This window comes from Elephantulus edwardii, unplaced genomic scaffold (genome assembly GCF_000299155.1).
Source record: "Elephantulus edwardii isolate Elephantulus edwardi_28Jun2011 unplaced genomic scaffold, EleEdw1.0 scaffold00048, whole genome shotgun sequence".
Lineage (NCBI taxonomy): Eukaryota > Metazoa > Chordata > Mammalia > Macroscelidea > Macroscelididae > Elephantulus > Elephantulus edwardii.
The window spans coordinates 6804261-6816946 of NW_006399798.1; the positions used below are offsets into that span (position 1 = coordinate 6804261).

General features: G+C 56.8%; 1 protein-coding gene across 1 annotated transcript; it reads left to right on the forward strand.

The window, feature by feature from the left end:
• The first annotated feature begins 1810 nt into the window (after nt 1-1810).
• FDXR (ferredoxin reductase) lies at nt 1811-11645 on the forward strand. The gene is made up of 12 exons (XM_006886228.1): nt 1811-1883; nt 2776-2873; nt 6885-6980; nt 7110-7232; nt 7345-7458; nt 7744-7845; nt 9255-9362; nt 9605-9689; nt 9788-9987; nt 10066-10237; nt 11180-11350; nt 11499-11645. Exons 1-12 carry the CDS (start codon nt 1811-1813, stop codon nt 11627-11629), a joined length of 1473 nt encoding a protein of 490 aa, XP_006886290.1. The 3' UTR covers nt 11630-11645.
• The last annotated feature ends 1041 nt before the right edge of the window (nt 11646-12686 follow it).

Here is a 12686-nt window from a genome sequence, read left to right on the forward strand (position 1 = left end):
AAAGTAGGGGAGAAACCTCAGTGTTACACAGTTTGGTGGGTGAAGGGAGTGAGGAAGTAAATGGGAAGGACTCGGGCAAAAAGACAGGGTAATGACAGGCAAGGTCCAATGGTGATAATTTTATAAGACGTAATGCATGAGAATGTATGAAACACAATGTGAATAAACAATAGTGTAAAACACAATGTATACGAACTATGAACTTTGTAAGCAAACCAATAAAAACAAGAACAAAAAACAACTTTGGTAGATGCTTAAATCTATCTAGAAATATTTCTTGTATTAGAAAATATGTTTTTTTAGCCACTAACATTCTTAAAACCATTCTTAGCTCCAGACTGTACAAAACCAGTGGGCTTTGAGATGTAAGCTGTAGTTTGTCTAGTGGTAAAGGCATAAAACACACAACTTGTTAGAAATTACACTACTTCTCAGTTGGAAGGAGAATAAATGGCCTGGGGAGCAAGGGGACCTGCGATGCTGACCACGTTCTATTTCTTGAGTTGGATGGTTGGCAACATCTTGTGATAATTCATTAAACTGTACACTTGGGATATATACATTTTTCTGTAATTTTACATTTCAATAAAAATGATTATTAGCAATGAAATAATTTTTCTTTTACTTTTCAAAGAGAAGCGTGTACTAGGGGGAGGGATGGGCTGGGAGAAAAGTGCAACAATGAATGAATGGAAATCCAAAAATCTTTGTAAATTTTCATTAAAATTAATAATAAAAAACCATAAAAATTATTAACAAAGGTTGTAAAAAAAGGCTGTAAGGCGGTGCAATAATTAATTACACCGAGACGGGGTGCTTCAGGTCCTAGTCCAGCTTGGGAGGTGAAGGACCCTAGGTGACTTTAAGGAAACAGTTTGACAGGAGGGGAGAAAGCATTATGGTTATGGGGTTGAGGCGTAATCAGGAAATCTATCCTTCCTTAAAATTTTTATATTTTGTTCAACGTAGACTTTTTGAAAAAATTTCATCTTAAAAATATTATTTATCTGGATGACTGAATTTGTCTTTCCTCTTAGGTTTCAAGCCCCAGGCGAGTGTGTCCAGTCTCTCTGGTTCGGCTAACCAGGACCGAGGGGTCTGGTTCTGTCCTGTCCTCAGTACGGAGGACAAGTCCATCCCTGGCCTGTTTCCGCACATATGTGGTGTGGGGTGTGGCGAGAAAGGTTATCTTCAAAAGTTAAAAGTCTCCATTGCTCGAACCAGGTGAATCCCAGGAATCGCGCGAGGATTCCCCGCCCCGCCCCCAGACAGACTTCCGGACTCCGTGGGTATTACCAAAACAGAACTTCTGATTGGCCGAGACAAAACTCGGCTCTGCCCCAGGATTCGCTTTCAAAAGAGGCGGGTGCTTGAGTCATCAGCCTGCGACGAGCGCTTCCAGAGGGGCGAGGCTAAGTAAAGTAAGACACGCTCTAATTGGTTCTTTTCGTAGGGGAGATTGAAACAGCAGTGGGGATTCGCTCTCCTCCCGGTAAGAGCGATTGGCGGGGGAAAACGTAATTAATTAAGTCAATGATGGTCCGCAAGCCTTGAGAGGCGGGGCTTGAGGTGGATCTGGGGGTGGTGGTGGTGGTGGGTCTCTCTTTTGGGGGCGGGGTTCACTCAGAGGGTGGGGTGGAACCGAAACGCTGAGCTTTCCCAGCTCCCGGGAGGTGGGGCCTGGGGGCGGGCCTGGGCGGTGGGCGTGGCCACCCGCTGGAAGGGGCGTGACAGGGGGCGTGACCTGGGCTGGTCCGAGAGCGGGGCGGTCTCCGGGAGCAGATCCTCTTGCGAGGTGCTACCCGCTGCCATGGCTCCTCGCTGCTGGTGGCACTGGACGCTGTGGCTCCGGACCCGACCGCCTCTCGCTCGGAGTCCCCTGAGTAGGACCAGGGCTCCTCTAGGGGGGATGGGAGCGCGGGGAGACCTGTGAACACTAAGTTCAGGGGTCGAAGCAGAGCAGAGGCAAGACTGGAGGGGGGGGACCCAGGGCAAGACTTAGAGGGGTGTTCTCCCGAGGTCGACACGAGGGAGGTGTGCAGGGGTGTGGATGGGCATCTGCAGCGAGATGTGAGGCCTCTGATTGAGAAGGGGACTGTGAGGTCCCCAGGTGGGAGACGCAAGTCCATGGAGTGACACGGACTGGAGGGAAGTCTGGGAAGAGTTAGGGGGAATGAGGTAGAGTCTGTATGGGCACGTTAGGGCTCTTTGGGGAGAGGAGGTAGGAGCAGTAAGACGGAGCAATGTGCAGAGATCCACAGGGTGAACTTGGGGTGACTTGGAGCCCATTGGACAAATGTGGGATTCTAGTTGAATAGGTGCTGACCCTCTAGTGATTCTGTAGGACAGTCTGGAACTGCGCCGGGGGGCTTGCTGACTGTAGTCTGACAGAAGCCTACAGCCACATCTTTCTTCCATGGAGCAGCTGGTGAATTCAAACCCCAGACCTTTTATTTAGTAGCTGGTTCATTCAACCACTGTGCCACCAGGTGGAGCAGATTGGGAACCCCATAAGAAAAGCAGTGTAGGGCTGCTTCAGGAGCGTGGGGGCTGTCCCATAGGCCATGGTCAGCAGCACAGTGAATTTGTAGTGAGGTGTGGGGCCCTGGATGGAGACACAGCTATTGGGGCAGAGGTACAGTAAGGGACCCTTCCTGGAGGGACAGGAGGAAGGTGCAGGTGAGGGTGAAGCTTGGGAAGTTTGCAACATCTGATGGGCCTGGATTGGTTGGGGTTGGACAGTGATTGTTAGCCCGACCTTTGCCTCCTTTCTAGACTTTCTGCGCCAGTTCTCCACGGAAGAGCAGACCCCGCAGATCTGCGTGGTGGGTAGTGGACCTGCTGGTTTCTACACAGCCCAACACGTGCTGAAGGTAAACTGCTTCCTCTCCGTGTATCTCCCCCACCCCTTAATAGCTCACCTGCTTCTCAGTCCTCAGGTGATAGGTGGGGAAGGGGCTCTCAGCCCCTCTAGGCTGGACCAGTCCTACCTGCATCCTCACCCATATCACATCTGGTATTCTGCTCTGTGCCCTGGGCTGAGGGAGAGTGTGCTTGTCTCATGAGGGTCAGTGGTCAGTGATCAGTGGATGATTGGTTCCTTGGGCAGAGGCTACAGGACACTCTTGCAAGGTGGCAATCCTGCCCCTATCTTCCCTTCCTTATCCTGTCTTTCACTGTCCCCAGCATCCTGCCCCTCTGGCTACCACGTCTTCCCAGGGCAATTGTTTGCTTTCACCCTGCTCTCTTCCCTGCCCCCTTACCACTACAGTGTGAAGGCCAGAGGCCCAGGATTGCAGTACTGGCCTTGGTGGGCCCTCAGCCTGCCCTTGAGACTCTGCATTGGAGCTCAAGGTTAGAGGGGGAGAGGAGAGAAGCCCTGTTAAGGAGGGGCTAGGGTGTCAGAGGAGAGACAGAAGAAGGGGTGATTGTATTATTGTACACAAAGAAGTGAAAGGAAGGGTGAACAACCCTCGGGGTTTATCCAGGATTCTGGGGCTCCCCAGGACGCAGGACATTCTGGGTTAAAGCAGGAGAGTCCTGGGAGACCAGGATGAGGGGTCCCTGTGCTGAAAAGTGACCTGAGCACACTCTAGATACATATGGTGGGCACCACTGAGTCCATGTCAACTCACAGTGACCCCATAAGACAGAATAAAACTGCCCTATAGGACTTTGTAGAGCTGCTGGGTGGGCTCGAACTGCCAGCCTTTTGGTTAGCAGCTGAGCACTTAACTATTGCCCCCCACCCCAGGGCTTTTAAAGCAACAAGTGAGAGAGGTAGATACTGTAATGTGAGCGGAGTGAACCAGATCGGGCAGGACCAGTCACACACTGCCTTGTGGAGAAGTTCCTGCTGCACTGAAGGCCTGCGCGGTCCTCTCAGCATGGGGAGTTATCGTGGACATGCCAGGCCTTGGGCATGCTGCCATGTGGGAGGGAAGCCTGGGCCCCTGGACCTGATCAGCAGGCTGACCACGTGCACCCCAGGAGGGCTTCATGGAAGGGGTGCCACTAGCTGACGTGCATGGAGGGGGAGGGAGGGCTCGAGAGCAGCATTCTCAGTGGCCCAACGTGAGCAAGAAACCAGCAGCCTCCACCCGGCTAGAGACACGTGCACATGCTTTCCTCCAGAAGCGTCCTTGGGAATGGCCGCAGAGCCTGGTCCTTGTCGTTAAACCGCCCAAGGTACTGTCTGGCTTCCAGGCCAGGAATGTGCGTGGTAGGCTGAGGGTGGTGGTGCTTATTGCCAGTCAGCCATGGTCCCTACAGTCTCCCACTGCCTCACAACAACCTGTGAGGCAGAGCGGGACTCCCACTTTACAGTGTGAACACTGAGGCTGAGTGAAGTCATCCATGGTTCCCCCACTGAGCAGGGAGGGTGCTGGGGTCTGAGCACAGGCACTCTGACAACAGAGCCCTCCCGTGAGAGCATCTAGCTAGGACATTCACTTATGGCGTGTCATGTGGTGTCTCCTGGTAAGTTCTCGGCAGCTGGAACCCATCAGAGGCTCTAAGAGAGGTAGGTGGACGGTCCCCTCCTGTGGTGAGTTATAGTTTTTGAAGCCCAATGGGGCATCGCTGAGAGTCAAAACCTCCATGACAGCGGCGATGAGACAGTGACAGGGTGACGGCTGGGCTGGCGGTGGCAGAGAAGGAATTGACTGGACCAGGTCAAGTGGAGTCAAAAGGAGCCCCAGGTTCTGATTTGGGGTCTTGGTGGAGACTGGGTGGAAGAGAACCCAGAGCAGCAGAATTGAAGTGGGGTGGGAGTCAGCGTTCCCCTGACTGGGTTTGAGGGTTTTGGTGCTGCGAGGTGTTCAGCAGCCTAAGGTCTGGGACGGGGGGAGAGTCTGAGCAGAAGAGAGGAAGGATGTTCTCAGCCACCCCGCAGGACCTTTCACAGCTGTTCGGTTTATTAGCTCATGAGAGATCATCCCTGCTCCATGATATCATTCCACAGTGAATTTGGGGCAAAGGGACCCCGTGTTCAGCAGCTCCTGTGTCTCCTCACAGTTGTTGCTCTGAGTCCTCTGTTGCCGCAGCGTGACAGTCCATCCCGTTGGCCGTGTCCTCTCTTATTGCTGACCTGCATTAGCAGGCGTGAGGGCTCCCTCCTGGTCCCTCCTGAAGGCCAGTCCGCGGCTTGTGGGATGAAGCCTCTCCATCTCTGCTTCTGAGGAGCGCCTGGCTGTACTTTGGAGAGTGATAGCTTGGGGTTCTGACCGTCTGTTCAGTATTCTTCTCCAACACCGTCGCTCCGATGTGTCAGTCTTCCGTCGTCTTTCTTCATGGTTTAGCTGCTGCATGGCTAGGAGGCATTTGAAAGTACCAGGCTTGAGGCAGCTGCCTCGCCGCCCCTGAAGGGACTTCTTTGCTTTTTAAACAATTTTAAGGAGTGTTTGCTGCAGTTTTGCCGGATGCAGTGGGCCCTTTGGCTTTTGACAGCTGCTTGGTTCTGGGTCCACGTCAAATGAAACAATTTTAAGGAGTGTTTGCTGCAGCTTTCCCGGATGCAGTGGGCCCTTTGGCTTTTGACAGCTTCTTGCACGGGCCTTGGTTCTGGGTCCACGTCAAATGAAACGTCAGTCTTGGCTGCATTTATCATGGTGGTGCGTATTGGTCTCGTTGTGAGGATGTTTTTGTTTTTTAATGACTGATACCGAAGGCTGTAGCCTTTGATTGTTACTAGTGAGTGAGTGCTTCAAATCTTCTTTATCTTCTGCAAGTGAGGCCCTGTGCATTCACTTGTTGGACTGTCTCAGTGGGAATTCCGTTCATTCCTGGAGGCTTGCTTTTTGCCTGTGCTCTCAGTGAGCCTGAGAAACCCTGTCAGACAATTCCACCTCGCTGTTTGGGGTTAGGTAGCTCTGGTGGTTTCGTGGTAAGGAGTTACCCCTTACCTGCCAGCCAGCCCCAAAGGCAAGTGGTCAGGTGGCTTGAATCCACCGGCTGCTCCGAGGAAGATCGCAGTCTCCTCCCTGAAAACGCGCTGGACGGTCAGCTGGGAGTCAGCTCCGTCTCCATGATCCCCAACAACAGCATGTTTAGGGCCTTGAGTCAGAATCACATGACTGACCGTGCTGACAGCGCCCAGCAGCGGCACTGGTCATCGCCCCATCATCACGGGATTTTCACCTGCTCTGCCGTAAGCATGCTTGTCCCGCTCACGACCTGCAGGTGCTCCCCAGCAGCCCCGAGAGGGAGTCCTTTCCGTCCTAGTTTGCAGGGGGAGCTCAAGGGGAGACCCTGGGACTGGCCAGGATCACACAGCCGGTGGGTGGCTGAGCCGGACCCAAATTTCCCTCCTGACAGTGACCCTGTCCCCTCAGGGCACTGCGCATGGACCAGAACTAGTGATTGGTGGGACCAGGGAGGTGGCTTTTCCAAGCCGGGGTGGGAGCAGGGCCACCGCGTGGCCTTCCTGTGCCCCACGCCCTGCCCTGCTGGTCCCCTTTCCTCTAGGCAGTGAGACTAGAGCTGAGGCGGGTATGAACTTCCAGGTGTTCCCAGTCATCTCACTGGCGGGTGTTTCTAGAAGCACCTGGAGTTTTCGGTTAATGCTCTGTCATGCCTGACACAGGGGAGGAGCTCCTCTGAAGACTTCAGTAGGGGAGGTGGTGGCTTTGCCTTACACATCCCCAGTCCTGATGGGCTGGCAGTCCTTTCTGAGGTCTGACCTTGGTTCTCTTGCTGTTAGTGTAGCCCCATTCTTCTTGTCTGCCCCTCTGGGAGTTGGGGAATCAGAGAGCTCTCTTTTCTTCCTGCAGAGGATAGAAGCCTGTCTGTGTCCTGTGCTGTCCACCTCTGCCCAAGGAAGGGGAGGCCTTTGGGGGTGCCTAGCCTCTCCCTTGGCCCCAGCATCTGTCGTCTTCTCTCTGCAGCACCACCCCCGGGCACGCGTGGACATCTATGAGAAGCAGCTGGTGCCCTTCGGCCTGGTACGCTTTGGTGTGGCACCTGACCACCCTGAGGTGAAGGTACGTCCCTCAGCATGGACAGTAGATCCCGGGGGCTGGCTGCCCTTGGGACAGTGGGTAGGGGTGGCACAGGTGTGATCTCTGGAACTCTCACACCTCTAACTCTCTCTCCGCGGGTGCTGGGGGCAGAATGTCATCAACACCTTTACCCAGACAGCCCGCTCTGACCGCTGTGCCTTCTGGGGCAATGTGGTGGTGGGCAGGGACGTGACTGTGCCTGAGCTGCGGGCGGCCTACCATGCTGTGGTGTTGGTGAGTGCAGGCGCTGGGGGTGGGGGACGGGCGCTGGGCGGTGGCTGAGGAATAGATGAGGGCAGTACGGGTGAGGGCTTGGGCTGAGGGCAGCCCCTTTCCCCTTCCCCAGAGCTACGGCGCAGAGGACCATCAGGCCCTGGGAATTCCGGGCGAGAACCTGCCAGGTGTGCTTCCGGCTCGGGCCTTTGTAGGCTGGTACAATGGGCTTCCTGAGAACCGGGAGGTGAGTACAGCAAGCCCTCAACAGTGAACAATGCCTCCTCCCTACCCTTAGCCAGGGCCAGGGCCAACATGGATGCCAGAGCTGGGGAACCACTGACCAGGTCTCGGAAGCTCCCAGCAAGATGAAATGTGAGCAAGGCAGCAAACAGTCCTGGAGGGCTTCTAGGAAGAGGTGTGGGCAGGAGATGGGGGAGCCCGAGTTGAGGCTCTCGTGAAAAAGGCTTTCTGAGTGTGGAAACTGAGGAACCACGCTAAGGGCCCTCCTATCAAGACCTCCCTCCTGCAGCTGGCGCCGGACCTTAGCTGCGACACTGCTGTGATTCTGGGGCAGGGGAACGTGGCCCTGGACGTGGCTCGGATCCTATTGACCCCACTCGAGCAACTGGAGGTGAGTGGGTGGGGCAGGGAGCGATGGGATGGGTTCCACCCAGGAGAGGGTGCCCTGCCCACAAGCCTCAGGCCTTCCCTGCAAGCTGGGTTAGCTCTGTTCCCTTTATTTCCCTCAGTGTCCAGGCGCCCACCTCTGAGAGGCAGCCATGAGCATCATTTCAGACATTTCCCCGTCACTTCCTGTGTTCCAGCTGTCACCTTTCATTTTCTCTGGGCCCTTGGACATGCCACCTTCTGATATGAAGCACTGCTCCAAGTACCCTTTCACCTCAGGCAGTTCACCTTGATCCTCTCCTAGTTCTCGGTTCAGCTGTCCCTTCCTCCAGGAAGCCTTCTGGGACCTCTCTGACTGGGCCCATGTGCCTTTAACAGCCTGTCACAGACACCTGTCTGCTTCTGTGCCAGAGCCCTTGTCAGATTTGCCCACACTGATGAGTGGTTGATGACTGAGTGGTTGATCTGAAGCTCTGTGCGGGCCGGCACCTCGTCTGCTCTCACCGTCTCCCTCCGCTGCCCCCATTGCTGTGTCCTTCACGGGGGAGGAGCTTAGCAAACACTAGCTGAAAGACTATGAGCCTGGTTAGGGCCTCACTGGAGCCTTTTGCAAAAGACTCTTTGGTGGTTAAGGGCTTGACTGCTAGCCATAAAGTCAGTGGTTCTAACCCAACCCACAGGAGAAAGGTGTGGCTGCCCAGTCCCGTAAAGGTTTAACATCCCCTTGTCTCAATTTGATTCTGACTCACTGCAGCCCTGTAGGATGGAGTAGAAATGCCCACATGGCCTCCTAGGCTGTAAATGTTTAAAGAGGCAGATAGCTGTTTCTCCAGTTGAACAGCTGGGGGGTTCAAACCAGCAGCCTGCACACTAGCAGCTGAACCATTAACCACTGCGGTGCCAGGACTCAGGACTTAGAAACAATATGAGCTACTCTGCTCCGTCCTGTGGGCTTGGGATCGACTTCAGGGCCCTGGGGTCGGCTTTGGGGCCCCAGCGTTAGCTTCGGGGCCCTGGGGTTGGCTTCAGTTCCCTGGGATCAGCTTCAGGACCTCGGGTTTGGCTTTGGAGCCCTGGCATCAGCTTGGGGACCCTAGGATCATTTTCAGGCTTTGGGGCCCCAGGGTAGGCTTTGGGGCCTAGGGATCGGCTTCAGGGCCCCAAGGTCAGCTTCAGGCTTTGGGGGCCCTGCATCAGCTTCATGGCCCCGGGACTGGATTTGAGGCCGGGGATCAGCTTCAGGCTTTGGGTTGGCTTGTTTTGGTGCCTTTGAAGAATTGGAAGTAATGTTCCATCTGACCACCAGGGGGAGGCAGTGGGGCAGCGTCTGGGCACCAGGGTCTCAGGGCTTGACCAGACGCTGTCTGTTGTGTTGGGGCAGCTGGTGACTTCAAGACCCTCCTTTTGTGCCAGAAAACAGACATCACGGCGGCCTCCCTGGCAGTGCTGAGGCAGAGTCGGGTGAAGATGGTGTGGATAGTGGGCCGGCGTGGGCCGCTGCAAGTGGCCTTCACCATTAAGGTACTGGGGCTGGACGGGGCGGAGCCAGGATTGCAAATAGAGGGTCTCCCTTGAGTGGCAGAGCAGACACCTTGAGAGTGGCTGTGGCCTGGGTGGGACATGGGGAGCCAGGCAGAGCTCCTGGGGCCCAGTGCCTCCCGTGGGGTGCAGGTGAGCCGTGCCCCGTATCTGGACTCGGGGTACACTGGATGAACCCTGCTCTGGGCCTGATCTCCATCCACACCCCCTCCCCACCTCCCAAGGAGCTTCGGGAGATGATTCAGTTACCAGGAACGCGGCCCGTGTTGGACCCTGCGGATTTCTTGGACCTCCAGGATATAATCAAGGGTGAGGGGCCTGGACCCCAGTCCACAAGAGAGGGTAGTCTAGGGCAGAGAGGGGCCAGGACCCTAGGCCAGCCAGGACACGTTCTTCCTTGCTGATAGAGGCGCCTCGCCCAAGGAGGCGGCTGACAGAGCTTCTTCTTCGAGCGGCCACGGAGAAGCCAGGCCAGTCAGACGCTGCCCGCCTGGCGTCAGCCCCTCGTGCCTGGGGCCTCCGCTTTCTCCGAAGCCCCCAGCAGGTGCTGCCTTCATCGGATGGGCAACGGACAGCAGGCATCCGCCTGGCAGTCACCAGGCTGGAGGTGAGTCTCTGTAGCCAAAGGTACCCCCTTATCAGACCTCCCCTCTCCGCCTTGCACTGCCCCTGCTTTCCCTGATAGGGTGTCGGCGAGGCCACCCGGGCAGTGCCCACGGGCGAAGTGGAGGACCTGCCTTGTGGGCTGGTGCTGAGCAGCGTGGGGTATAAGAGCCGCCTCATCGACCCCAGCGTGCCCTTTGACCCCAAACTCGGGGTCATCCCCAATGTGGAGGGCCGGGTTATGGAAGTGCCAGGTGAGATTGGTGTGAGGGAGCAGAGGCAGGTGTCTCCTGGGCCTGCTCATTCATTCATTCTTCAGGTGAGGGCCTCTGCCTGCCCTCTTCCCAGCTCCTAGGCTAACTGAGATGTCCCCATATGTCTGGTCATTAAGTCATTCAGCACACATTTACTGAGGCCTGCTCCTGACTGGCACCTGTATTCAGTGCTGGGAGGCAGAGCTTGATAACCCTTCTGATGAAATGGCCTGTGCACCTGTCTGGACACTGCTTCACTCAGCAGACGTTGACAGAGGGGCCGTCACCACAGGGCAGGTCACCACCTGGGTCAGGACCCAGCCTCCAGGAAGATGGAGGCACAAGGGGGGACAGGTGTGTTCCTGTTCTTAGGGGCTCAGTTTCCAGGAAGGCCAGCGTAAGAAGGCACCAAGCCAGAAAGCTCAACTGCCACTGAGTCTATTCAGACTCACCGTGACCCTGTAAGACAGGACAGATTGCTACGTCTTTGTGTAGAGTGGCTGGGATTTGAACTGACAACCAGCTAACACTTCAGGTCAGCAGCTGAATGCGTTGACAGCTGAGCCAGCAGGTTCCTATAAGAGACGGGAAGGGGTGGTGTGTTAGAAACACTGAAGGCTCATGGATGGTGGACCCGCAGCTCCAGTGGGCCCAGCTGACAGCAGCTAGTTAGACGATCTCGAAAGTGTGTGTATGTCCAGGAGCTCTGGCTTTGTAACTGAAAAGTCATGAGTTTGATTCCACCAGTTGCTCCTCAGAAAGGTGGACAGTCTCCTGTAAGACTTGACGGCCTCAGAAACCCGACAGAGGGTCACTGTGTGTCAGGACTGACCCCACGGGAGTGCGTTTTTCTTTGGGGGTGTGTGTGTACTGAGGATGCAGTCTTGTAGCTGGGTGTCCAGCCACCTCCCCTTTCCACACCCTGATGTCACCCACTCTCAGGCCTCTACTGCAGCGGCTGGGTGAAGCGGGGGCCCTCAGGCGTCATCGGCACGACCATGAATGACAGCTTCCTCACCGGCCGGGCGCTGCTGCAGGATCTCCAGAACGGGGTGCTGCCCTCGGGTCCCAGGCCTGGCTACACGGCCATCCAGGCTCTGCTCAGCAGCCGAGGTCCAGGCCCCAAGGCTGAGGTCCTGGGGAGTGGGAAGGGGGTGATCGCTGATACGTCCTGGGTCTCTTCACCTTTTGGAAGGGTGCTCTGGGTTGGGGAGGGGAAGGAGAAAGCAAGGGTAGCAATGGCTTCTCATCTCTGTCTCAGGGGTCCAGCCTGTCTCCTTCTCGGACTGGGAGAAGCTGGATGCGGAGGAGGTGTCCCGGGGCCAGTGCATTGGGAAGCCCCGGGAGAAGCTGGTGGACCCTCAGGAGATGCTACAGCTCCTGGGACGCTGAGCCCAGCTCTAGCCCCACAGGGAAGGGGCGCTGAGCCACGCGGGTGGGGGCTGTGCAGCCCAGCGGGCTCTGCACCCACAGTCTTGCCAACTGCCCGCCTGGCACCGGGCTCGGCTGCATCCCTTCCCCAGCAGGCTTTGAGCTCTTTGCTTGTGAGGTACCCTTCCTTGCCCAGGTGGGTTTAACTCCTAGCAGGGAAGTCGCCTCCATTAGGACTGGGCATGTGAGCAGGCAGACCTGCCCCCTCCTCCCTCGCTGCTGCTGGACCGAGGCAGGTCACTGGCTCTAGAACACGCAGGAAATAAACAGCTGCAACCAACCGCCGTGTGTGATGTGCAACTTTGGGCCCGAGGTCACCTTCTGGCTCCAGCCTCCCTGCGGCCGCCAGGTGGTGCTGCGGAGCCAGCTCCCGCTCGGGTCTCTGGGGGGGGGGGGGACTTGGCAGCCGGGCTTGGCACCCACCTTTCCCTCCCTGCTTGACCCTGCGGCTGCCGCGGCCTGCCTTCTGCTCACGCCGCGGGGACCGCGGAGGAGACCCCGGCCTGCCTGTTGCTGACCTCACCGCCCGGCCCCCTCCCTGGCTATCCCCTATGTCATCCGAACAGCCGGTCCAACCAGAGGGGTGGGGGCGGGACAGGAGGAAAACAGGGCTGCGGAGACGCTCAGCCCCTCCCTGCCACTCGGTGGGGACAGCCAGGCCCCCATCTCGGCCGGCAGTCCTTCACACCTTGTCCATTTCCAGCCAGATCCATAAGCCCTAAAGGGGGCTTATAACCCCTGAGCACTCAGCAGTTTACCAAGCGCGCTCCCCGCTTTCATTATAGCCCCCAACTTGGGCCGCAGACCAAGGAAGCCTGGACCCAAGGTCGTGGAGCCAGTGGGCCCCGGCTGGCTTGAACCTCGGCTCCCAGCAGCGGCTGTGTTCTCCGAGTCCGCACCTGTCCCCGAGGGCGGGCACTGGGGTCTGTGTTCCCAACACAGTCCTGGAGACGGCCCCGGGCGGGGCGGGACACGGGCCGGGGCGGGGCGGAGGCGGTGGCCCCGGGGCTGGCCGTGC